This window comes from Oncorhynchus tshawytscha, linkage group LG08 (genome assembly GCF_018296145.1).
Source record: "Oncorhynchus tshawytscha isolate Ot180627B linkage group LG08, Otsh_v2.0, whole genome shotgun sequence".
Classification (NCBI taxonomy): Eukaryota; Metazoa; Chordata; class Actinopteri; order Salmoniformes; family Salmonidae; genus Oncorhynchus; species Oncorhynchus tshawytscha.
This window is the reverse complement of record NC_056436.1, coordinates 74325471-74350765: the sequence shown is the minus strand read 5'-3', so window position 1 is coordinate 74350765 and position 25295 is coordinate 74325471. Positions and strand designations below refer to the sequence as shown.

General features: G+C 45.6%; 3 protein-coding genes and 2 pseudogenes across 8 annotated transcripts in view; 3 read left to right on the top strand and 2 right to left on the bottom strand.

Moving 5' to 3' along the window:
• Positions 1-1469: 1469 nt before the first annotated feature.
• LOC121847025 lies at positions 1470-7335 on the top strand (annotated as a pseudogene).
• A 4166-nt stretch (positions 7336-11501) lies between these two features.
• LOC112255943 lies at positions 11502-13476 on the top strand (annotated as a pseudogene).
• Positions 13477-14021: 545 nt separating this feature from the next.
• LOC112255940 (zinc finger and BTB domain-containing protein 3) lies at positions 14022-18018 on the bottom strand. Of its 3 annotated transcripts, none has more exons than XM_042325954.1 (2): positions 17467-17878; positions 14022-16446 (listed from the first exon to the last, which is right to left on the bottom strand). In XM_042325954.1, exon 2 carries the CDS (start codon positions 16442-16444, stop codon positions 14627-14629), a length of 1818 nt encoding a protein of 605 aa, XP_042181888.1. In that variant the 5' UTR covers positions 16445-16446; positions 17467-17878; the 3' UTR covers positions 14022-14626. The 3 variants fall into 3 exon arrangements, with proteins under 3 accessions (XP_042181888.1, XP_024284563.1, XP_024284564.1); XM_024428795.2 differs by lacking the exon at positions 17467-17878 and adding an exon at positions 17890-18018 and having other exon boundaries at positions 14023-16446; XM_024428796.2 differs by lacking the exon at positions 17467-17878 and adding an exon at positions 17098-17460 and having other exon boundaries at positions 14023-16446.
• A 182-nt stretch (positions 18019-18200) lies between these two features.
• trpt1 (tRNA phosphotransferase 1) lies at positions 18201-21378 on the top strand. 3 transcript variants are annotated; one of them, XM_024428798.2, is made up of 7 exons: positions 18201-18339; positions 19480-19561; positions 19719-19888; positions 20097-20274; positions 20485-20541; positions 20646-20756; positions 20955-21378. In XM_024428798.2, the coding sequence occupies exons 1-7, from the start codon at positions 18283-18285 to the stop codon at positions 20978-20980; spliced, it is 681 nt and encodes a 226-aa protein (XP_024284566.1). In that variant the 5' UTR covers positions 18201-18282; the 3' UTR covers positions 20981-21378. The 3 variants fall into 3 exon arrangements, with proteins under 3 accessions (XP_024284566.1, XP_024284567.1, XP_024284565.1); XM_024428799.2 differs by having other exon boundaries at positions 20859-21378; XM_024428797.2 differs by having other exon boundaries at positions 20843-21378.
• The window catches only part of LOC112257021 (fermitin family homolog 3), a 10731-nt gene continuing 6357 nt past the window's right edge, over positions 20922-25295 (bottom strand). For both annotated transcript variants that reach the window (XM_042325953.1, XM_042325952.1), the window contains exons 5-15: positions 25226-25295; positions 25007-25109; positions 24636-24743; positions 24238-24372; positions 23938-23984; positions 23644-23768; positions 23329-23435; positions 22968-23180; positions 22299-22423; positions 21941-22082; positions 20922-21764 (exon numbers count right to left, since the gene is read on the bottom strand). The exon at positions 25226-25295 is cut by the window's right edge and continues 99 nt beyond it. In XM_042325953.1, coding sequence (XP_042181887.1) covers positions 21585-21764; positions 21941-22082; positions 22299-22423; positions 22968-23180; positions 23329-23435; positions 23644-23768; positions 23938-23984; positions 24238-24372; positions 24636-24743; positions 25007-25109; positions 25226-25295 — 1355 coding nt within the window. In that variant the 3' untranslated portion in view covers positions 20922-21584. The remainder of the gene's footprint in view (positions 21765-21940; positions 22083-22298; positions 22424-22967; positions 23181-23328; positions 23436-23643; positions 23769-23937; positions 23985-24237; positions 24373-24635; positions 24744-25006; positions 25110-25225) is intronic.

Genomic DNA, 25295 nt, shown 5'->3' with positions numbered 1-25295 from the left:
GGAAGGCCAAAACTCCAGCCCACTGAAACAGGCTGAAATTTCAGGCTGTCTTTTCAAACCGCTCCTACATTAAAAGGGCATTATCATTGTTTTCACAATTTCACAGTGTTATTCCATCCTCATAGTGTGGAAATATATATAAAACGGGAATATCATGTTTTTGACTTCACTGGGCCTTTAACACTTTCACACTAAAGAATATGATTCCTCATTGTCATTATGTAACTGTAAACTGTAGATAGATTCAATACATAAGTTCATTGTGTGAAGTGCATGTTCTCAAATAGTAATCTTGGAATATCACATTTTTCTGTATAAAACTAAAAGATCCAGTTTGCAATATGTATCAAATATCAAATGTGAGGTTTCCCATCAATACAACTGTTCATAACTGTCTCAGAAATGCAAATGAACCCTAAATACCCGTACACATACAACTGATCAACAAGTGAAAATTTCACGTCAAATAGTATCATAATCATACTAAAATGTGTGGGAACCTGGCCTACAGTCGATGGAAGCCAACTGAGCGGATTTTCTGGCGGCTCTGTGGTGTCGGGATCGTCACTGCCACCTGGCTCGTGCACCTCCTAGACGTAACAGGTGCGTTTCCCCCAGGGTTTATTCATACCAATGGGAGTCCCGTTATTCATTTAATTCATACATAAAATACTAGTGGTTTAGTCAATCATCACACCTGTTTAATTATTAAATGATCTTGCAATAATATTATGAAAACAATGATTTCTTGTTATAAGCGGATAATATTTAATAATATTTCCTTTTAGGAAATAATTTATGCTGCTCTATGCTGACGGACTCCCAGCCCCAGGGATGTGGTTGGTGACTCTCCCTGGTCTAAGAGAGAACTAATGCAGGAGAGAGAAGAGGAGAACCACACTTTCTACACTCCTACAATGCCCAGAGCTGGTGCACTAGTGTTTTTGTTCCTGTGTCCCTGTGCTCTTGGATCTTTGGTGTCTTGTCTTTTTACCTGTGCATAACTCCTCCCCTCCCTGCTCTCTCTTTTTGCTTCCCACTCACTCATCCAGTGTCTCTAGCCTATCTGTCAATTCCTCTATCCGTCAGTCATCATGTCTTTAAAGGGGTTCAGACAGATGCCTAAACCCGCAGTAATACCCCTTTGAGGTCCACGTTGCTAGGCAACTAAATGCTACATTCTAAAACTGGTAGCAGTATTTTAAGCTTTTTGAAGTGCCATCCTATAGACGCAATACCCCTGTTGTTAGCGCCTGCTCTTGTCACATCTGGTGTGTGTGTTTGTGCGCATGCTTGCGTGAGTGTGTGTGTAGCGTGTATGCGTGTTCAGGGTGCGTGCAAATGTGCAGTAGGCCTATGTGAGTGAGCTTAGGCTCGAGCTCTGTGCTTTCTTTCTGTTGTTGTGTTCTCCTCCACATGATTTAATAATTATTTTATTTTTTCTTAATTTAAGGTGAGGGTGAGACATTATGGTTAGCAGTGTGGTTAAGGTTAGGTTTCAAATTAGATTGTATGAATTTGTGGTTGTGCCAGCTACTGACCACTCTGCATTGCTGTGCCCAGTACATGAGTCATCTCAATAAATGCCAACCTGTGGTTTGTTTCCCTCATTATTGCCGCTTCACTGATTGCAGTTTTTAATTACAAATCCGCTTTGTTTATCCATTAACCTCCTTAACCTCTCTTCTAGAATCTTCAACTTAGTGAGGATGTTGCCGGGGCAACGTTCATGGCAGCTGGAAGCTCCGCTCCTGAGCTCTTCACCTCCTTGATTGGTCAGTATTCTACATCCTTGATCCTGGGCAGGACAAATCTTTGGCCAATGTTCAGATAGAAATGTATGATGTAGAACAAACATACCTCTCTGGTATATAGAATAACAATCACGTCAGCTCCAGTCATGGCATTTCTATTTGCTAAGTTTCAGAACGATTTCAATCTGAACATGGCCCAGGTCACTAAAAGTGGCCTGCAAATGAGTACCGATTGGACTGATTGGCTCAATATGCATTGGTGTTATCCTCCTCTTGTCCTCCCAGGTGTCTTCGTCACTAAAGGTGACCTGGGGGTAGGCACCATCGTGGGATCGGCTGTCTTCAACATCATCGGCATCTGTGGGATCTTCGCCGTACCTTATTTGAAACAGGTGAAAGCAATATGACAGGATTTAGATAGGTGTTGTTAATCAGTATGTTGTGTTCTCTTGCAGCCCATCTTTCTGAGCTGGTGGCCGCTGCTCCGTTATACTCTCTACTACATCCTGTCTATACTGATGCTGATTGTGGTGATCTATGACAACAAAGTGATTTGGTAAGGACACTGGACCATTAACAAGACTGGGTTCTCTACATGTTTATAACTCAGTGATACATACAGGTTGTGCTTTTAAACAGTGTTTCTGTGTTGTAGGTGGGAGACCATCATACTGATCTCCATGTATCTAGTCTCCATTATCATCATGAAGTGAGTAACCGACTACATTATCATCATGAAGTGAGTAACCGACTACATTATCATCATGAAGTGAGTAACCGACTACATTATCATCATGAAGTGAGTAACTGACTACATTATCATCATGAAGTGAGTAACCGACTACATTATCCATCGACTGCTTTGCCTGTGCGTCTTATAGTTTGCGGTTTGTTCAGTGCGCCCTCTTATTTCTTAAATATGTTTTTATTTAACTAGGCAAGTCAGTTAGGAACAAATTCTTATTTACAATGACGGCCTACCCTGGCCAAACCTGGACGACTTTGGGCCAATTGTGTGCCGCCCTTGGGACTCCCAATCACGCCCGGATGTGATACAGCCTGGATTCGAACCAGAGACTGTAGTAACGCCTCTTGCACTGAGATGCAGTGCCTTAGACCGCTGCAACACCCGGGAGTCCCAACATTTTCTTCCTATAAGCACAAGCAAGGTACAGTATCTATCCATGACAGATGTTGGTTGTGATACTGTGTGTTGTGTCTGTGTGTAGGTTCAACAGATCCCTGTCAGGCTGGGTGGAAAGGCACTGTGGTCGAGGGGGTCAGCACAGTTTCAGTACCCTGAGACGGACCACCACAGTTGGGCATGGAGGAGTCGACTGTGACACTGACATGGTGCTGCTGAAGAGAGGTGGGTTTGTGTCTACCCTTGGTTGTGTGTGTGTTGTCTACCCTTGGTTGTGTGTGTGTGTGTGTGTGTGTGTGTGTGTGTGTGTGTGTGTGTGTGTGTGTGTGTGTGTGTGTGTGTGTGTGTGTGTGTGTGTGTGTGTGTGTGTGTGTGTGTGTGTGCGCACACTTGTATCCACATTGCTTCAGATTTTTTTCAATCGATTGGAACATATTCCTATTGGATCAGACATACAGTAGCTCCTTCAACTGAAAATGTATGCTCTCCATCCGCCCTCTCCTCCACCTTCTCTTCCTTCTCCTCCTCCATATCTCCTCCTCCCCATCTCCTTTTCCCTCCCTCTCTCCTTCTCCTACTCAATCTCTCCTCCTCCATCTTCTCCTACTCAATCTCTCCTCCTCCTCCCTGTCTCCTTTCCCTCCCTCTCTCCTTCTCCCTCCCTCTCTCCTCCTCCTCCATCTCTCCTCCTCCCTCCCGCTCCCAGACTCGTGTGCAGGTCAGGACTCTGCAGTAGTGATGGTGGATGAGTTGATGAGTCTGCAGCCTCACCAGCTGAGCTTCTGAGGCAAGCCTCCGTCTCCCTTTCACCCCACATTTCCCCCCCTACACACGCCTCCTCATGGCAGGACGCATGGTCATCACTGAGGTACACACCACACACACAGCGGTATGTGTCCACGCCTCCGCATGGCAGGACGCATGGTCATCACTGAGGTACACACCACACACACAGCGGTATGTGTCCACGCCTCCTCATGGCAGGACGCATGGTCATCACTGAGGTACACACCAAACACACAGCGGTATGTGTCCACGCCTCCTCATGACAGGACGCATGGTCATCACTGAGGTACACACCACACACACAGCGGTATGTGTCCACGCCTCCGCATGGCAGGACGCATGGTCATCACTGAGGTACACACCACACACACAGCGGTATGTGTCCACGCCTCCGCATGGCAGGACGCATGGTCATCACTGAGGTACACACCACACACACAGCGGTATGTGTCCACGCCTCCGCATGGCAGGACGCATGGTCATCACTGAGGTACACACCACACACACAGCGGTATGTGTCCACGCCTCCGCATGGCAGGACGCATGGTCATCACTGAGGTACACACCACACACACAGCGGTATGTGTCCACGCCTCCTCATGCATGGTCATCACGCCACACAGCATGTGTCCACGGCATGGCAGGACGCATGGTCATCACTGAGGTACACACCACACACACAGCGGTATGTGTCCACGCCTCCGCATGGCAGGACGCATGGTCATCACTGAGGTACACACCACACACACAGCGGTATGTGTCCACGCCTCCGCATGGCAGGACGCATGGTCATCACTGAGGTACACACCACACACACAGCTGTATGTGTCCACGCCTCCGCATGGCAGGACGCATGGTCATCACTGAGGTACACACCACACACACAGCGGTATGTGTCCACGCCTCTGCATGGCAGGACGCATGGTCATCACTGAGGTACACACCACACACACAGCGGTATGTGTCCACGCCTCTGCATGGCAGGACGCATGGTCATCACTGAGGTACACACCACACACACAGCGGTATGTGTCCACAACTTAGCATGGAAAGATGCATGGTTATAATAGAAGAGGAAACACTCACACATACATTGCATATTCCCTTACACCCCCATGCCTTAGCCTTTGCTGGATGCATAATTACAAAACACAGACACACACACACACTATGCTTGTATCATGCCTGTTGCTCTGTTCTGGCTGAATGCCAACATTGTGCTGTTTAATGTTCTCCTGCGCCATGCTCGAGTTGTAACATACTCCTACTCTAACAGATAAAAACTGTAAAACGTAGAAAATGTCTCTTACCTTCTCACTCACACAGAGACAGAGGTTGATCCGTGCTCGGGGCCAGGAGCACGATGGGGCCACATGGGGAATAGAGAACGGTGGGGCAGGGCACAGTGAGAGGCAGTCCCTGGAGGGGGATGGAGACAGGGATGGGGGCCTGGAAGGGAACACAGGGGGGTTACAGCCCAAAGAGGAGGAAGAGGAGGAGCTGGAGGAAGAAGAGGTGGTCCCTTTCAGTCCCTTTATAGTGCCAGGTGAGTGTTGCCTTACTTATTCTGATGATAAAGTCTGGTTCCTTGCTGCTGCTTCTTGCTCTTTGTAGTTTGAGGTCAGGTAACTGTAAAGCTTTTTGTAGTTTGAGGTCAGGTTACCGTAAAGCTCTTTGTAGGTTGAGGTCAGGTTACTGTAAAGCTCTTTGTAGGTTGAGGTCAGGTTACTGTAAAGCTCTTTGTAGGTTGAGGTCAGGTTACTGTAAAGCTTTTTGTAGTTTGAGGTCAGGTTACCGTAAAGCTCTTTGTAGGTTGAGGTCAGGTTACTGTAAAGCTCTTTGTAGGTTGAGGTCAGGTTACTGTAAAGCTCTTTGTAGTTTGAGGTCAGGTTACTGTAAAGCTCTTTGTAGGTTGAGGTCAGGTTACTGTAAAGCTCTTTGTAGATTGAGGTTGGTTACTGTAAAGCTTTTTGTAGTTTGAGGTCAGGTTGTAAAGCTCTTTGTAGGTTGAGGTCAGGTTACTGTAAAGCTCTTTGTAGGTTGAGGTCAGGTTACTGTAAAGCTCTTTGTAGATTGAGGTCAGGTTACTGTAAAGCTCTTTTAGATTGAGGTCAGGTTTGTAAAGCTCTTTGTAGGTTGAGGTCAGGTTACTGTAAAGCTCTTTGTAGGTTGAGGTCAGGTTACTGTAAAGCTCTTTGTAGTTTGAGGTCAGGTTACCGTAAAGCTCTTTGTAGGTTGAGGTCAGGTTACTGTAAAGCTCTTTGTAGGTTGAGGTCAGGTTACTGTAAAGCTCTTTGTAGGTTGAGGTCAGGTTACTGTAAAGCTCTTTGTAGATTGAGGTCAGGTTACTGTAAAGCTCTTTGTAGATTGAGGTCAGGTTACTGTAAAGCTCTTTGTAGGTTGAGGTCAGGTTACTGTAAAGCTCTTTGTGACTACTGTTGCACTTGATTGATTGATGACTGGGAAACCAAGGTGCTGCTTCCTCTGTCCTCAGGAGGGCACTGTGAATGTGTGCGCTGGCTGGTGTCATGGCAACTGTGCCTGCTGCTCTGCTGCACCATACCCAACTGTGTCCTGCCTCGCTGGAGCCGCTGGTACCTCCTGACCTTTCTGGCCTCCACACTCTGGGTTGCACTCTTCTCCTACCTCATGGTCTAGATGGTATGACTACATAGCACACATACACAAGCTCACACATAAAAACACACACACATTCCTACACACATCACATAACACATAATCTCCTATGTCACCTAATGCCCTTTCAGGTGACCATTATCAGTTTCACGCTGGGCATCCCTGAGGTGGTGATGGGCATCACCTTGCTGGCAGCTGGCACCAGCATACCAGACTGTATGGCCAGCCTCATCGTCGCACGACAAGGTACCGGAATTCTAAACGGTCTGTGTGTGTTGTGACGTTAGCCTTCTTGTTTGTTTGTTTTGTACGGTATGAAGGACATGCCTGTCTCTAACTGTATGCCTTGTTTTGAGTATTGTGTGTGTGTGTGTGTGTGTGTGTGTGTGTGTGTGTGTGTGTGTGTGTGTGTGTGTGTGTGTGTGTGTGTGTGTGTGTGTGTGTGTGTGTGTGTGTGTGTGTGTGTGTGTGTGTGTGTGTGTGTGTGTGTGTGTGTGTGTGTTTGTTTTGTGGGTATGGGGGACATGGCTGTCTCTATCTCCATTGGTAATAATATCTTTGATGTGCTTCTGGGACTTGGGTTTCCTTGGTTCCTGCGCACTCTGGTGGTCGACTACAGATCAGAGGTAGGGACATATTTTTTGGTGTTGATTAGTTTCTGTGTGGTTCTGGTTGACAAACCAAAAAGCTGCTAGACGCTATACCCTTGAGGTTCCCAGATGCAAAGATTGAGTGTTTTTATGGTTGGCAGGTGTTCATCAACAGTAAAGGCCTGGTGTGTTCAGTCATTCTGCTGTTGGGTTCAGTGTTTCTCACTGTAATATCAAACCTTATACAGTACTTTCTCCTCTCACTTCTCTGCAGGTCCTGAGTGTTCATCTGAACCGTTGGTGGATGGACCGCAGACTGGGTCTCTGTTTAATGATGCTCTATCACCGCTGCCTTCATCTCGTCGCTGTTCCCTCTGCTCATCTCGATCACCATAGCAACGTCGGTTCTCCGGTTGATATCTGATGTAGCATGAACAACATCAGATTGAATGTTGTTCATGCACTCTCAGGGAAAGCTAGTTCTTTACGTGCAGCCATATATTTGTATTGTCAGCCTCATCATCCCTGCACTCATTATTTCCCACTCTCTTTTGCCAGAAGCTCAACATCTTCCGCGGGCATCTCTAACACTTCCTCCACGGAACCGAGAGGCAAGAGGGGCTTTTTGCAAAAGCATTCCAGTCTTGCATACAATAGCCTATCGTTTTAAACGTCACACGTCATCGCAAGTCTGTATTGCTTCCAGAATATCCCATTCCCATCATCTCTCCTTCGCGCCCAGTCTGTTCCAGTGTTTTCGAGGCTCCGTCACGAGGGGTGTTTACCGTGCGTTCTTGGTGCCACCATCAGTGAGCGCACCAAGGAGTGAGCTCCAGTTTCAGGGTCCAGATATGTATTTATCATAATAAACACGAGAGAGGTACATATGTTATGCATACGCCATTATGTCACTAATAATATACTATAGTACTAAGACACACACAGAGACACAATTCCAATAAATACCTTTTTATTTCATTTTTATCCAAATGCATCCACAATTAGGAGCACAAAATAATTGTAGCAGGAGTGCCACTGACCAATAAGTATGAGTGTGTTAATACATATTTTAAATGTCAAATGCTGAGTGCTACATTACCCAGTAGATATACCCTTAAGACAATATTGATAGAGAAGGAGGTCAAAGCATAATCAATAGTTTGACATTTATTCAGGGATGGTGAAACTCAAACACATCACATACACTGAGTATAACAAACATTTGGAACACCTTCCTAATATTGAGTTGTACCCCCTCACCTCTACAAGTTGTAAAAAACAAAGCAGCAGCATTGCAGTTCTTGACCCAAACCAGTGCGCCTAGCCCCTACTACCATACCCTGTTCAAAGGCACTTCAATCTTTTGTCTTGCCCATTCGATGGCACACGTACACAATCCATGTCTTAATTGTCTAAAGGCTTAAAAAACCTTCTTTAACCTGCCTCCTCCCCTTCACCTAAACTGATTGGAGTGGATTTAACAAGTGATATCAATAAGGGATCATAGCTTTAACCTGGATTCACTTGGTTTTGGTGGTGGTGGTTTGGCCTAAATGAGTTAATAGACCAATAACAAAGAGAGTTCCAAATATCTCTGCTAATAACAGCTCATTTTCATGTTCCTCTTGCCACTCCCAGACACTCTTAGCAACAGTTTTGCTTCAGAAATTGCATGGATTCACACACAAGGCATAAAACTTCAGTTCCAAGTATTAACAAGCATACTTCTAGGCATATGGGCTAACTTAGAAGACAAAGCATGATGCAATTGTGGGACTATGTCAAAAATGGACAAATGAAACAAATACCAAAATATAGTTTTGGGGTGGCATTTTCCCTTTAAGGTGGTTGTCCAGGGTGTATGCGTGGGCGTATAATGAATCCCATCAGGGACAACTTAAGCATTTTAGCTAATTAGCAACTTTTCAACTACTTACTACTTTTTAGATACTTTGCAACTACTTAGCATGTTTGCTAACCCTAACCTTAACCCTTTAACCTAACTCATAAACTTAACCCTAACCTAGTTAACGTTAGCCAGCTAGCTAATGTTAGCCACCTTGCTAGAATTTGTAACATTTCATACTTCCAGCAAATTCGTAACAAATAGTACATTTGCAAATTTGTAACATATTATATGCTTTGAACATTCGTAAACTATAATACAAATTGTAAATCGTAACATGTCACATGAAATTGGGGATGTACATCCACAAATGAATACATACCATATGAAACGTAACATATCATACTAAATGGAGTGTGATGGATTTACGTACTGAATAATACGAAATGCTCTGAGACCAGGTTGCACATACAGATACCCTCTCTCTCGCTCACATATACACCTCTCACTCGCTCGGTTCTCCCTTGCTCTCTCTCTCTGAACATACACCCTCCCCTCTCTCCCTCCCAGTCTAACCAGAGACGAGCATGATCCAGGGCATGAGTTGTAGCAGGATGCTGTGCAGCGTGACTCCTTCCTTCAGGATGATGATGAAGACCTGTGTTCACCACTACAGTGTACATCAGCTCCGTCCACATGAATAGCAGACAGCTGAGGAAGTAGTGGTAGTTACGGAAGCCCACACACTGGCCGAAGAACACACAGTGGGGGTCTCTTCTCAGAACACACACCTTACTGTCATAGCAGAGGGAGCACTGTGGGGGAGTGTGGGTCTCGTACCTGTGGGTCAAGTAGAGGTGTGTTACAATGTAATAACTGCAGATAACATTTCAATAAATACTCCAGAAGAGGAGTCTGGTCTGACTCAGTATGGAGGAGGGAGCAACAGGTGAAGAGGAGTCTGGTCTGACTCAGTATGGAGGAGGGAGCAACAGGTGAAGAGGAGTCTGGTCTGACTCAGTATGGAGGAGGGAGCAACAGGTGAAGAGGAGTCTGGTCTGACTCAGTATGGAGGAGGGAGCAACAGGTGAAGAGGAGTCTGGTCTGACTCACTGTGGAGGAGGGAGCAACAGGAAAAGAGGAGAGTCTGGTCTGACTCAGTATGGAGGAGGGAGCAACAGGAGAAGAGGAGAGTCTGGTCTGACTCACTGTGGAGGAGGGAGCAAAAGGAGAGGAGGAGGAGGAAATTGAACATGATGGGGGGGGCTGAGGAAGAAAAGGGAATGGAAGAACACAATGAGAATATGAGAATAAAGGGAATGAGACTGGCAGTCTCCATGGGGGTGTCACAGGATTCAGTCCTGTGCATTTGCATTAAGATAAACTCTCCTAAATATGAAAGTTAATTATTGACTATTAGATATTCAAATTCTTACTCATAGATGGTGATGACAGCAAAGATAGGTTTCCTCAATTCATCGGGCCGACTCTTTTCTCTGTATACATCAATGATGTTGCTCTTGCTGCTGGTGATTCTCTGATCCACCTCTACGCAGGCGACACTATTCTGTATACATCTGTCCCTTCTTTGGACACTGTGTTAACAAACCTCCAGATGAGTTTCAAGGCCATACAACACTCCTTCCGTGGCCTCCAACTGCTCTTAAATGCAAGTAAAACTAAATGCATGCTCTTCAATCGATCGCTGCCCGCACCTGCTCGCCCGTCCAGCATCACTACTCTGGATGGTTCTGACTTAGAATATGTGGACAACTACCTAGGTGTCTGGTTAGACTGTAAACTCTCCTTCCAGACTCACATTAAGCATCTCCAATCCAAAATTAAATCGAGAATCGGCTTCCTATTTCACAACAAAGCATCCTTCATCCTGCCAAACATACCCTCGTAAAACTGACTGACTACTGATCCTTGACTTCGGCGATGTCATTTACAAAATATCCTCCAACACTCTACTCTGCAAACTGGATGTAGTCTATCACAGTGCCATCTGTTTTGGCACCAAAGCCCCATATACTACCCACCACTGTGACCTGTATGCTCTTGTTGACTGGCCCTTGCTTCATATTCGTCGCCAAACCCACTGGCTCCAGGTCATCTACAAGTCTTAAAGGTAAAGCCCCGCCTTATCTCAGTTCACTGGTCACCATAGCAGCACCCACCCGTAGCACGCGCTCCAGCAGGTATATTTCACTGGTCATCCCCAAAGCCAACTCCTGCTTTGGCCGACTTTCCTTCCAGTTCTCTGCTGCAAATGACTGAGAACGAATTGCAAAAATCACTGAAGCTGGAGTCTTATATCTCCCTCACCAACTTTAAGCATCAGCTGTCAGAGCAGCTTACCGATCATTGCACCTGTACACAGCCCATCTGTAAATAGCCCACCCAACTACCTCATCCCCATATTGTTATTTATTCTTTTGCTCCTTTGCACCCCAGTATCTCTACTTGCATGTTCATCTTCTGCACATATAACCCTACGGTGTTAGTGCTAAATTGTAATTATTTTGCCACTATGGCCTATTTATTGCCTAACCTCCCTAATCTTACTACATTTGCACACACTGTATATAGATTTTCCTATTGTGTTATTGACTGTGCGTTTGTTTATCCAATGTGTAACTCTGTGTGTCGCACTGCTTTGCTTTATCTTGGCCAAGACGCAGTTGTAAATAAGAACTTGTTCTCAACTGGCCTACCTGGTAAAATAAAGGTGAAATAAAAAATAAATAAAAAGGGGCAACATACCCCAAATTAGTTGACTGCACGCGCCAAAAAACATGTCTTCCTGTGGTGAAGAAGAAGCTCTTATCCAACACGTCAAAGTTTACTTGCCCACGTGGAATTTGGAGGAAAACCTTTGAAAGGTAGATAGTGAAATATCTGTTTATGAGTTTTATATATATATATACAGTGTAACTGTGTTTTTCAGTCCACACACTGTATCAATATTGTCAACCAAAAGTTTTGATTATTTTTGTTTGCGAAAGTGCCCTAGAAAATCTTGCAGGCTGAGCTTGGGAATCAGTCCATTGCATTGTTGAATAGACACGCTAGCTAGCTAACGTTTGCTAATTATACTGTTATCATAGGTTTGTCAATGGTCTGTTTTATCTTATATTTATTCACTGCAGCGCATACATTTTCCTTAAAGCTGAAATCCGCAGAGGGGTATATTACAAAGGAAGATCAACGCCTTAGCCAGCTAACTTGCCTTTTGTTCTGGTCAAGGTGTGTCTTTGCGCTAAATCCTGACTACTCAAATGACGTTGCAAGAGAGAAGAAGTGGAAAGTAACAACCGCTAAAGATAAACATAGGAACAACGTGTGATGGCCCAAATGCCCATAAATGGAATGTATTGTAATCTATAATAGTGCATATGAGCCATATACATGTTTCTGACATTTTGCCCCTCGCTTTCAGGATGTCATCCAATTGCAGTGTGACCACGTTACAGCTGGACTCAGTGAGACAGGCAGAATGCCACCCTGTTCACCTACTACGCTGCAGAGGTGTCCCAGTTCTTTACAGCCACCATCAAACACTGAAAACATGGTACGTTGAAGCAGCAGTAGCTGCATGCATGCATTCTGTCCATAAACCGTTGTGGAAAACCAACACCTGATGTCACAAAGAGTATTGAGTGTTGTGTGTAGCCTACTGTCAATACAGATTACTTTAATACAGATTCTCTCCACATTTCCCATAGAAAAAACTGTGTCGTTCAGGGGTCGTGGGTTAAAAGGTCAGGAGCTGTCCACAGGGCTACACAGGCCTGGTGCGAAGAGAGGTCAACAAACCAGGCTCTGACCAGGAGGTAAACAATAAACACTGCCAAAATCATCACTGTCTGGCCAACATTCACATAATCTACCATAGCAGGTCAACAACTCACAAGGAATACTGTCAGAATCTGCTCAAATCTGTCTGTAATCACTGACCAGAATCTACAAAACATTTGCCACTGGGCAACAACTCACAAAGATAGCTATAATTAATGTTTGTGCTGTGATCCCCACACCAACCAAGAAATATTCCTTTTCCATTGTCTGCAGCTTGGACACATACTGTACAACACCATGCTGCATATTTAAACTCTTCACTCACTTACAGTAATGTTATATGTTAGCTAATGTGTGTATCCAGCACAGTACAGTGTAGGTGTCCTCAGTGTTCCATAACATCACCTACGGGAACCTCAGGACTCCACCCAACTCTGATGACGGCATCGTCATGGCAATGACCTGGCCGGATCTGGCAAAAGTGGTGAGTGTGCAAAACAAGAATTTGTTTTAAGAGGACCATTAGCATGCGTTACCATATGTGGCCCATGTGGAATAACACATGATTCATCTTTGACAGATACACATGCCAGTGGATGACTGACATGGAAGAGGCCAAAGCAAAGATCAATGCCTTCTCTACCCTCATTTTCCTGCTGCAGCCCAAAGACTGCCTCAACACATTGGTTGAGTTCAGTAGCCATTGCTTAGCTTGTGAAAATAGGAATAATGGCCAGACATTGGGGAGAATACTCCTTACAGTCCCTAGTGTTGTAATGGACAGTGTCTATCTTTTACAGATCCATGGGGTGAATTGTGCTTGCTGCTTCTTGTGACCTCTGTAGCTATTGTACCATGTTCTTTTTGTTGTATATTTCTGTCAACAATTCTACTCATATTATAGGCCATTGTAATTGTGTTGAAGTCATTTATTGAACAGTACTCCAATGGAAGGAAATATCTAAATATGTTGGACTGAAGAACTGTCCATGTGCTATTCACAGCAATGAAGTAGTAATGATACTCATCCAATCGTGAAAGTTGGCAACAATGGAGATTTCTATATAGAAGTATCAGACAATTATGCTATTAGTGTTGACAAAAACTACCCTTGACAACTGCCGATTTCTATCTAGAATATATTATAACATACAGGTAACTGCCAAAATAAAGGAAACACCACCATATGTCTTAATAGGGCGTTGGACCTCCACGAGCCAGAACAGCTTCAATGCACCTTGGCATAGATTCTACAAGTGTCTGGAACTCTAGTGGAGGGATGCAACACCATTCTTCCACAAGAAATTCCATTTGGTGTTTTGTTGATGGAAAACGCTGTCTCAGGCACCGCTCCAGAATCTCCCATAAGTGTTCAGTTGGGTTGATATGTGGTGACTGAGACGGCCATGACATATGGTTTACATCTCATCAAACCATTCAGTGACCACTCGCGCCTGTGGATGGGGGCATGGCCATGGTAGCCAAAATAATGGCCTGCCCAGAATTTTTATACATGACCATAAGCATGATGGGATGTTATTGCTTAATTAACTCAGGAACTACACCTGTGTGGAAGCACCTGCTTTTAATATACTTTGTCTCTCATTTACTCATGTTTCTATATTTTGGCAGTTACCTGTAGTACAGTACACAAATTATTTTGGCACTGAGGTCATAGTAAGACATCTGGTACAGATACATGTGTAAAAGACAAAAGTCCTGAAAGTCCCATTTAAAATAGCTAAAACACCACTGGCCCCTGTCCCTCAGGAATGTAGACCCAGCTAGTTGACCAAGTGCCAGGTCTGCTCATTCCCGGGCATGTGCATGTCTGGCTTGCACCACCTGTCTCACCATTAGGTCTGAAAAGACCATCCTGGTGGAGGGGAACATCTGGGCGACACGCTCTAAATCCTCCCTCAACCTGCGCACTAGATCTGAGCCTCTGGCATTTTTCAGACCATTTTGAATGTATCCCAGATCGGACATGCAAGACCAGGATGTCTGGTGTTGGAAGGGGGAAGGCATAAATAATGTTTCATTCTCTTTAGTATGGAGAAGTATACAGCTAGCTGTGTGGAGGCTGGCCCTCCTCAGTGTCTCCCTTACTGCGTTTGGCTGGCAGGCTGGAGTCATGAGCCTTCCTAATGTGGCGGTACAGGTCACCTGACTGCGTGTAGCTACGGTAACAGTAGCGGCACTCGTAGGGGCGCTCGCGCGTGTGCACAATGGCGTGTCGCCTCAGGGTGTACGCGCACGAGAACGTCTTCCCGCAGACGCTGCACGTGGGAACGTCCTCAACGTAGTTCCCCATGGAATCCTGGAAGTAGACGGGCTGGTCAGAATGTTGGCCCACAGAGGGGAAGAGGGAGGAGGGGAAAGGGGGAGCGTCAGAGGAGGTGGTGCCGGGTCCGGAGGGGGAGAGGGGGAAGGAGAGAGGCTCAGAGGGGTGGGAGTGGGTCATCTGGAGTAAGGCATGGTGGGGGTGAAAAGGGAGGAAGTGGGGGTTATTCAGTTCATCTCTGTGGTTATCATCATCAAAGTCATTCCTGTCCTCTACCTCCATCATCATCCCTCGTTCTCTCCCCTCTATTCCTCTCCTCATCACCACTCCTTCCATCTCCTCAAACTCCTCATCTGAGATCACTATGGCTTCTACCTTTACCTTCACCCCATCCTCCTGCTCCACTTCTCCTCTCCCTGTCAGGGGCTCCTCCACTCCCACAGCCCCCATGTTAGAGTGTTCACTAACCTCCCTGCTCTCCCTCTCTGACCCCCCATGCTGCAGCCCTTCAGGCCTGGACAGGGTTGAGGTTTGGCCCTGATGGTTTACAAGGTTCAGGTTGGGAGGTGAGGTGAGGTGTAGTGACAGTGAATGCTGTATTCTAATCTGAGGGTGTGTGTTGATACTGAGACCATGCTGCTGGCATTGCATGCCTGGTGTGATGACTGTGCTCTTGTTGTCAGAGACAGGGTTATGGCTGTCATGTTCTGGACTGGAGGAGCTGCTGTGGTCAGACTGGGTCAGTATCCCCACCATGGAGCTGGAGCCATCAGTCTGGGTCACAGGTACCACTGGTGATGCCGCTGATGAAGAGGGCTGGCGCTGGTGGCTACTGTGACTATATGACTCTGTGGAGCTGCAGGGGCTGCAGAGGGCCGAGCCTCCCTGACCCTCTCCCTGACTCAGACCCCCCAGTCGGAGAGAGGGACCGGAGGAGAGGGTAACCAGCTCACCCACATGAGTGAGAGCGTGGTCCATGCCAGGTTGGGTGGTGTCGGCCATGTCCGGACTCAGAGGAGCGTGTGCCGGAACCTCCACTCTCCTCTCTGACCTTGTAGAAGAGCCCAACTGGCTTCTCTGCAACGCCATTGATGCAGACTGAGACACTGACATTGCCACAGCTTTGGCAGCTCCTGTTGCCATGCCAACCCCGGGTCCACTACCGCCCACTGCTGCCACTCCACTCTCCTCCGGGCGCGTGCTGTCTGCCTCAGCCGGTGGTGGTCGGTGCTGTAGCCGTCTCTTACACACCCGGACCACCTCGTTCATGTGGAGGAAGCTTGCCGCCGCCAGCACGTCCTCTGCTGGGGGAGGGGTCTCCAACCTCAGCACGCCTTCGTACATGAAGTCTAACAACAGACCGAACGCCGCTGCTGTCACGATATCCCCGTCCAGCGTGACTGAGCTGGCCCCGCCAGCACCAGCGGACCCAGGGGGATCGGAGTAGAACATGTGGAAGAATGGAGAGCAGGAGGCCAGGACAGCCCGGTGGGCCAGGAAACGGGAGGAACCCACGAGGACGGTGCAGTCGCACAGGAACCTACGCTGACGCTGAGAACGCAGACCTGACAGAAGCTGCAGGGAGTGTTGGGGGAACTCCATGTCTGTGAAGAGAGAGAAAGGGGAGGGGGACATAGGAAGGAGAGAGGAGAATGAGTTACAAGGGAGTCTGATGGATAGGATGACATGTAAGAAACAAAGAACCAGTGAAGCACCTAATGAAGTGTTAGTGTGCTCCCTCACACGGGGTGGCAGGTTAGCCTAGTGGTTAGAGCGTTGGACTAGTAACCGGAAGGTTGCAAGTTCAAATCCCTAAGCTGACAAGGTACAAATCTGTCGTTCTGCCCCTGAACAGGCAGTTAACCCACTGTTCTTGTTAATTTGTTTATTCCATGTGTAACTCTGTGTTGTCTGCTCACACTGCTATGCTTTATCTTGGCCAGGTCGCAGTTGTAAATGAGAACTTGTTCTCAACTAGCCTACCTGGTTAAATAAAGGTAAAATAAAAATAAATAAAGTTCCTAGGCTGTCATTGAAAATAAGAATTTGTTCTTAACTGACTTGCCTAGTTAAATAAAGGTTAATTTTTATTTTATTTTTAATCAATATACTTCAGAGAACTCTGATTGGACTTGCCACCCTTGTCTAAACATCAGACTTGCCATGGTTACTCCATGGATTATCAGTCTGACTGAAGTCGCCCTAGAAAAGATGCAGTAGTCTCTACAGGCCAATAAAATGAAATGTACACTTACTCTACCGGTTGTATATGCTGTTGATCCTTTTGGCGCGGTAAGAGGTGGAGGCAGGGTATCCACAAGAAAAGGTTGTTTACCCAATTTTTTGCGACACCGGTAGGTTGTCAATTGTATTTTCAATCTCTTCGTGTATGGGAGGTGATGCACAATATGTCAACAATAGCAGAATGTAACCGAACATAGTCGACCAAAGCACGTGTCCTTGCAATCAACTGTGTGGTTCGGTTAGGCTCAGCCATAATCACTATTCAAAATAAAAACCGGAAATACCAACCATATACAGAACGTTGAGCCTAACGTTACATGTTAGAGACGAGTGTATAAGTATTAAACTCTTGGATTCTAAAAAAGGCTATCGCTTCCGACCTTAGTCGTCAGGCATTGGTTGTATGCTTGGTGAAGGCAAGAAACCCCTCATGCTTCTCTTCCCAATAAGCGCTGCAGGCAAGACATAACGATCAGTCATTTTCGATAGCTACACACCAAGCACTGTTGTTCATAACTAGGAAACATTACAGGTTCTTAGTAGCGAGTAAGTGCGCGATAAACATGAGTGATTCATGTATTTGAATGTTTACAGCTGTTTTGATGCTAGCTGGCCCAATGTTAGCCAGCTAACTGTTAGCTTGCTGACACTGAATTATGAAAATATTAGCCCGTACATCTCTAAATAAACATGTTTCATATCACTTCATAAAGGCTTCATAGGGACATGTACCAAAATGTAGTTAGAAACATGATTGTTATATTTCACTCAATCATTGGCCAGCTGCTACAATATATTCTTACCTGCTAAAGACGTAGCCTCTATCCTGGCTTTATTGACACAAAACAAAGAGATAAAGTAACTTACTGCCGCCTACTGGTTGGAGTCTGAACAAAGTGGAAGTGGAATGTGCCTGCTTGTTTACATTTCGTTCTGTTTTTACCGTATATGTAAATGTGTATTTTGCCAGTGAGTTGTACGACCACAGTTGTTGATTGTGCTTACTTGCGAACATTCAACATTGCGCTTTGAATGTGCGAACATATCTTTAGTACGCATGGCAATTGGCATGTTTAGTAGGCATGTCGGGCACCATACCATTTGAATCATTGTGGTAGCTTGCCTTGCTGTGTAGCCTACTGTAATGAGAGTTGAGAGAGATCCATTCCACGTTAAACCGACAGAAATAACTGTAAATGGACCGTGGAGGAAGAGGACGTGGAGGAAGGGGGAGGCGAGGTAATCGTGTAGAGGTAAGAGGAGAGAGACAGATATTAGTCCCGTTTGGGCTGTACCCTACTTCTATATATTGCATTATTCCTACTCCAATTATATTATAGCTAGTAGCAGGGTACTGGAAAGCATCTCGAGATATTGTTTTCCCTACAGGTTATAGAAAGTGCAGAATCTCTGAGTCAGACCCCTGGCCTAACTACAGGTTATGGAAAATGAGCTGTTTTAGTTTTTCTCCAGTAGGTTCCCTGAAGGAGAAAACTTCCACTTCTATGTCAAATATAATAAAACAACACTATAGTAAATAGGTCTACTATGGCAGGGGTGTCAAACATACGGGCCAAAACTGTGTAGAAATGACAATGAACTTGATTTCCGGCGCCGACAGAGATGGCCGCCTCACATCGCGTTCCTAGGAAACGATGCAGTATTTTGTTCTTTAAACAAGGCCACTTTTATATGTTTACATACCCTACATTACTCATCTCATATGTATATACTGTACTCGATACCATCTACTTGCCTATGCCGTTCTGTACCATCACTCATTCATATATCTTTATGTACATATTCTTTATCCCTTTACACTTGTCTGTATAAGGTAGTTGTTGTGAATTGTTAGGTTAGATTACTCGTTGGTTATTACTGCATTCTCGGAACTAGAAGCACAAGCATTTCGCTACACTCGCATTAACATCTGCTAACCATGTGTATGTGACCAATAACATTTGATTTGATTTGAACTTCTATTGATTGATACAGTTTCTTGACTGTCCAGCTCGCTAATAATCACTGTGCACAGTCAATGGACATATATTGATACAGTTTCTTGACTGTCCAGCTCGCTAAAGCACATCGAAAATTTCCAAAACTATGGATATATTTGATTTGAATGATTTCAACACCCCTTTACTACAGTAATGTACGCGTAAATACTACAGTATACTACAATCCTCAAAAACACTACATTCATCACTATAGTATATACTAAAGTTTTATTTTACTGGAGTATTTATACAGTAATTGCTACAGTATACACTACAGTATTGTTGGACTAAAGTCTGCAAAAACACTACAGTGAATACTATAGTATTTACCATACTATACTGTAGTATTTTTTTTACGTGGGTCACAACCTGTGTGCATGTGTTGCCTTTCAGGACAAGGATGTCCGCCTCTCCAAGTCTTTGTCCTTTGCCCTGCGCCATGGAGCCAATCAAATGGGACTTCACATGAATCCTGGTATAAAAGCAGTTTATTTGGCTGCATTTTGTCTATCTTATAATAGTTACCACTGTACCAGCATTTCATATTGCTGCATAAATAACATGACGTGTAATCTACAATCTGTACTCCTCATTTAGGTCAGAATAATAATGCTGTCCCTCATTGTCCCTAGATGGCTTCCTATTTGTGGAGGACCTACTGGCTCATGCACAGTTCCACGCCTTCTCATTGGAGGATGTGGAGAGAGTTGTGGCCACCAATGACAAGCAGCGATTCAAGCTCCGCCCTCACCCTGAGAACCGACGGCTGCAGATCCGAGCCAATCAGGGACACTCTGTGCAGGTAGGAAAAATATCTAGGGCACCCTATTTCCAATATAGTGCACTTAGGGTCAGCCCACTTAGGGTCAAGACTTGTGCACTATAGAGAATAGGGTGCCATTTCTGACGCATCCCTAGGTGGAGCATGACTGGGTCATAAACAATGGCTAAACAGTGCCAGGTCTAGTGTCAGTAGTAAGGGTCTGCTGTGTGTCTGTCTGTCTGGGCAGGTGTGTGATCTGGACCTGAAGGCTGTACAGCCTGGTTCTCCTGATTGTCCCAGGGAGGGAATCCATGGCTCCTATCTCCGCCTCTGGCCCTCCATCCGCTCCGAGGGCCTCAGCCGCATGAACAGAACACACATACACCTGGCCCAGGGCCTACCGGGGGAGGACGGGGTCATCAGCGGTAAGGGAGATGGGGGAGAAAGCACTGTGAAAGTATTTTGGCTGAAATACTCCTCGATCATAGCCTACTCCTGGATTTAAAAGCATGTTCAATAAAGGATTTCCTAAAGTGCTTTTAGTCCCTGAATTGGCTTAATCTGGGTCTGGGTAACTTCTCATAGAGCCTGTCATAGATGGGCTTCGTTTTGATGTCTGTATCTTTTTGCTCCAGGCATGAGGAGAGACTGTGACTTGGCCATATTCATTGACGTCCCCAAAGCATTGTCTGGTAAGCTCAACCGAGGTAATTTACAGTAGCAGAGTGCTGCCATTGTAGTGCTCATGTCTAAATGCATGAGTATTTTCCTTTGTGTGTTTTTGTTTCTTCTGCAGAGGGTATCCAGTTCTTCTGGTCGGAGAACGGTGTATTGCTGACACCTGGGGACATTGAGGGGAAACTACTTCCCCGATACTTCAGCCGTGCCCTAAAACTAATACCCACACGTGAGTACCTCACACACACTCATGAAGAGAATGATGTTAGATGGGAGGGATGGATAGAGAGGGATGTGAATATTGACAAATTATAGAAATCTTCTGTTTCAGAGAGTATTCTGCCACTGGAGTAGGTGAAGAGGGTTATCTGTGCTTTGGAGGTAAAGACTTGGCTGAATTTGTCACCAGACGGCTGTTTATTTCCAGTTCTGTCTAGACTGTTTCCATGGTAACCAATACTGTTCGGGACCAGAACCCTGAAGACTCTGGGTGAATAAGACTGAGACTGAAAACACCCTCAACAACAGCTCTAATACCATACAGGACACAGTACAGGCACAGAGACTTACTGGTATTCCTGATAATATTGTCACATGACAAAGATACAGAGGATGCTATCAGATGGGAACCAGCAGGCACAAGCTGTGGGTTTGCCAACGGACAGTCTCAACTGCTCCACAGAGACACACACACTGCCTGCGGCTTCATGTGCCGTCAGTCACAATTCAGGAAACTCTGCCACTCTTAAGGACACAACCATTAAGCCAAATGCCTCATCTGGAAATTAAAACACCTGTCACTGTTTTATATATGTCAATAAACATATTTAATTCTGGAATTCTGGACTATATTCATGGGTCAACTCTTCTTTGATTTATTGAACAAGCAACTGCATGTCTTTTAGGGTCCCAGGGTGGACTGGTTGTCATTTCTCTTCAAGGCTGCTGCAGGCGCACCCTTAAACACTCAAACTGTCCACTGGTGTATCTGATGTATAGATTGCTCCTTGGGCTTATAGCTGCTGTATATTACTGGGAGGGGTGGGGGTTGAGGGTGTCACAGAGCTTCGTGGCCCCCTGTCAGCTTGTGGAAGAGTTCTTCGTTGAGCGTGTCACTCTGCTCGCGGCTGCGTGTTGACATGAAGATGTAGCCTCCAATGAACTCATGGACGATCTTACAGTCAGCCGTCACACAACTGAACGCCATGTTCACGTTCCCATCAAACTCTATCGCCACCTGAGAGTTCGTAACACACACACACCCAGAAAAGATGAGAAAACGCTAAATGGCCATAAAAAAGGGTAACAGAGACAGTGTTCAGTGTGTATTTGGCGATGTAGATTACTAAAGAAGATTATGTGCAGAAAAAATGTAACATTTTGATTGATTGTTTGATTGACGAGTCAGGTCACCTGTCGTATGTCCCAGTTGACGTTCCACTGCCTCATGTTGTTGTAGCGCCATGTCTTGACCACGTCTCCCACCCCCAAGTCGATACGGATCAGACGGTTCGGGGCGATGCCCAGCACCTCGTCCTTCCTGCTGCCCTTGAACCTAAACGGGTCAGAGACCAGCCACTAGACGCAACTTCACCACAACAATTTATCATTAGACCAGCCCTTAGCCTCTCACTAATCTTTGGTGATAGACTTAACATAAATGTAAATTGAGGTGTCTGCCTAGCTAGTGCACGCAATATTTGGTTCTAGGTACCGAGACTAAGCCTCCCTGTGAAACATGTAATACACTGGGTTGCCAGATCCTTCTTACCTCACCACCACGAAGGAAATTCCAAAGTCTGGCAGGGCCTGCCAGATCTGGAGGAAGCGGAGGAGGGCGTCGGTCAGGGAGAGCTGAGCCACGTTCTGATATGCCTCCAGGATACGAGGGGTCAACTGGGCATGGCCAGAGAGAAAGAGGGTCAAGGTTATATTATGTGGGGTTAGAGGGAGGCATAATGGTCTTTCAAGTGACTCAACTGAGTTGTACTGTGTTTGATATACAGGTACCTGCCAAAATAAAGGAAACACTTGTAAATTAAGGTTCTGCCGGCTCTCATGGTGTGGGTTGTATTTTCTTGGCAAGGTAAACACCAATAAAACTATGTAAGCCATATGCCATGGCCGTTTCAGTCACAAGATCTTAACCCAATTAAACACTTGTGGGAGAATCTGGAGGGGCGCCTGAGACAATATTTTCCACCATCAACAAAACACATACTAATGGGATTTCTTATGGAAGAATGGTGTCACATCCCTCCAGTAGATCTCCAGACACTTGTAGAATCTATGCCAAGGTGCATTGAAGCTGTTCTGGCCAAACGCCCTATCAAAACACTATGTTTCCTTTATTTTGTCAGTTACCTGTGTATCATGATGTAGTTCATCAGGGTTTATCATTGGTACACACATGATGAAGATGTTCATCGCTACTTGTTACCTGTTTGACCTTGTACTTCTTGCTGTAGCGTGGAGAGACCAGGCTGTGTGTGTTGATGCTCATGCTGTCATCGGTGTGTGTGTTGGGGTTGGTCTGCTGCATGGCCAGGAAGGAGAGGATGCTCTGGACCTCGCTCTGGAACAACCTGTCTGCCAGACTCTTCCCTTTAGAGGCCAGACGACAGGCTGCCATCCACCTGGAATACTGCTCCTCCTGGAGAGAGAGAGAGAGCGAGCGAGCGAAAGATAAACAGAGCGACGTATACTTCAATCATGGGCAAGATCTTAGACCTTATCGTGGATCTTAGATTGTAAGAAATGTACTACTCATGTATCTGGCAGTGTATGTGTGTGTAACCCACATTTTCACAGCGCAGGTAGACCTCGTTCATGCCCTCTGGAGCTGGAATCAGAAGTTTGATGCAGAACTTCTGTCCAGCGACGTTCACATCGGGAGCAGCCTCACAGCCTGAAAAAGATGAAAGGTAATTTTACTGTTTGTATAAGCAGGTGAAAGAGACAAAATACATTTGGATTTAAGGGAGAATCTCAATTGCATTTCCTTGATTCCTTCTCCGACCTTCTCATCCAATGGGTTTTGAGAACGAGGCCAGGAGAGAGGATGCAAGAAATCAAGGAAATGCAATTGAGATTCTCCCTCAGTGTCTGGTACATACCTTTCAGGTTGATCTGTTGAATGGGTTCTCCCAGGCTCTCCTCTTTGCTCTTATAGTAGGAGATGGAGGCATCCTTAAACTTGAACCAGTACTGCTTGTATCCCTTCAGAGTCAACCTCTTGGGCCTGATACAGAAGTACACTTATTACTGTTATTATGCTTCAGATGCTGTGTGTGTGGGTGTGGGTATGCTGATTGTGCGTGTTTGTGTGTGTAATTTGGTGTGTTCCATTGTAAATATAGAGTAGGTAATTGAGGAATCAGAATTGTTTTCACATAAATGTCGGCTCTTACCGGAATATCTTCAAATAATCATTCAGCTCTGGGGCAGTCAGGTTCTCCTGTGTTGAAGACAAAGTAAAATGCTAATGATTCCATGTCTGACTTTTCAAATAGGCATGGGAAATCATTCTGGCATCTTGTTCCCCTGTGTGGATAAAATCTTATGTCATTCTACTGAGGCTACTTTATTTATCTAAAGTCAAATACATAACTGAAATACATATTCACAAACACATATATTTTGACTTCACAATGCAATATGTTGTGGGACATGTTTCTGTCAGGTGGAATAAAGAGTCAAAATGTTCTGACTAGCATGTCTTGGGGGCTGCTTTCTGCCCCATCCAGCTTGACCTCCAGACCCTGTAGGGCTGAGTCCAGGTCATCCATGGCTGGACTGGAGGTCATCGTCTGGGGCTCCGTCAGGGACAACTTGTTGATGTGGTACTGGGGGGGGGGGAGATGACAAGAGAGAGGTAGTCAAAGTTATACTTACATCACATTAGAAATGGGACAACACAGGCCAGTTACATGTCAGTACATGATTGTGGTGATGTCTGAATACTTTCCAAAGGCCCTGTTTATCTGATTTACTGTACAATGACAGTATCTCATTTTGACAGTTGATGCTCTCTTTTGGGGATTCAGGATTGTTGGGGTTCAGGTATTAGCATGAAGACACATGTCTAGGAAGTATCCATCCTGTGTACCTGTATAGCTCCAAACAGCAGCATCTCCTCCTCAGTACAGTCTATGTCCTCCAGTAGGATGGCCCAGCGAGCCTGCTCATACATCTGGGTCAGGCGCACCACATCATACTGAGAGGGAGGTAGGGAGGGGGAGAGGTGAGGGGCAGAGAGAAAAGTGAGGAGGCAGAGAAAGAGGGAGAGAAAGGGGGGAGAGAAGAAAGAGTGAGAAAAAGAAACGAGAGGTCAGACAAGAAGACAGAAGCGAGGCAGTGAAACCCAGATGGTCAGATTCGAGGGTAGAGTTCACACTTCTATTTTAGAGGCTATTTCCAATCTAACTATCACTTTTCATTCTCTATATCACTCACTCACACGCATAGAAACACACGCACCTTGGGCTCCAGGTCATGGAAGCAGTAGTATTTGAAGCGCAGCCAGAGCCTGTCATTCTGCTGAACTCCCTGCTGCATCAGTGAACGAGAAGAGTCCAGCCACCTGAGAGAGATAGGAGAAATTAGTTAGAACGAAAGGCGACTACAGAGAGAAGTGGAGATAGAGACAGAGAAAACATGTGTGTGTGTGTGTGTGTATGTCTGTGTCTGTATGTCTACCTGCTGTGGATGTGGGCCTTGTCTACCACACTGGCGGGGCGGTACAGCTTAGCGATGGCCTCTGGGGCAG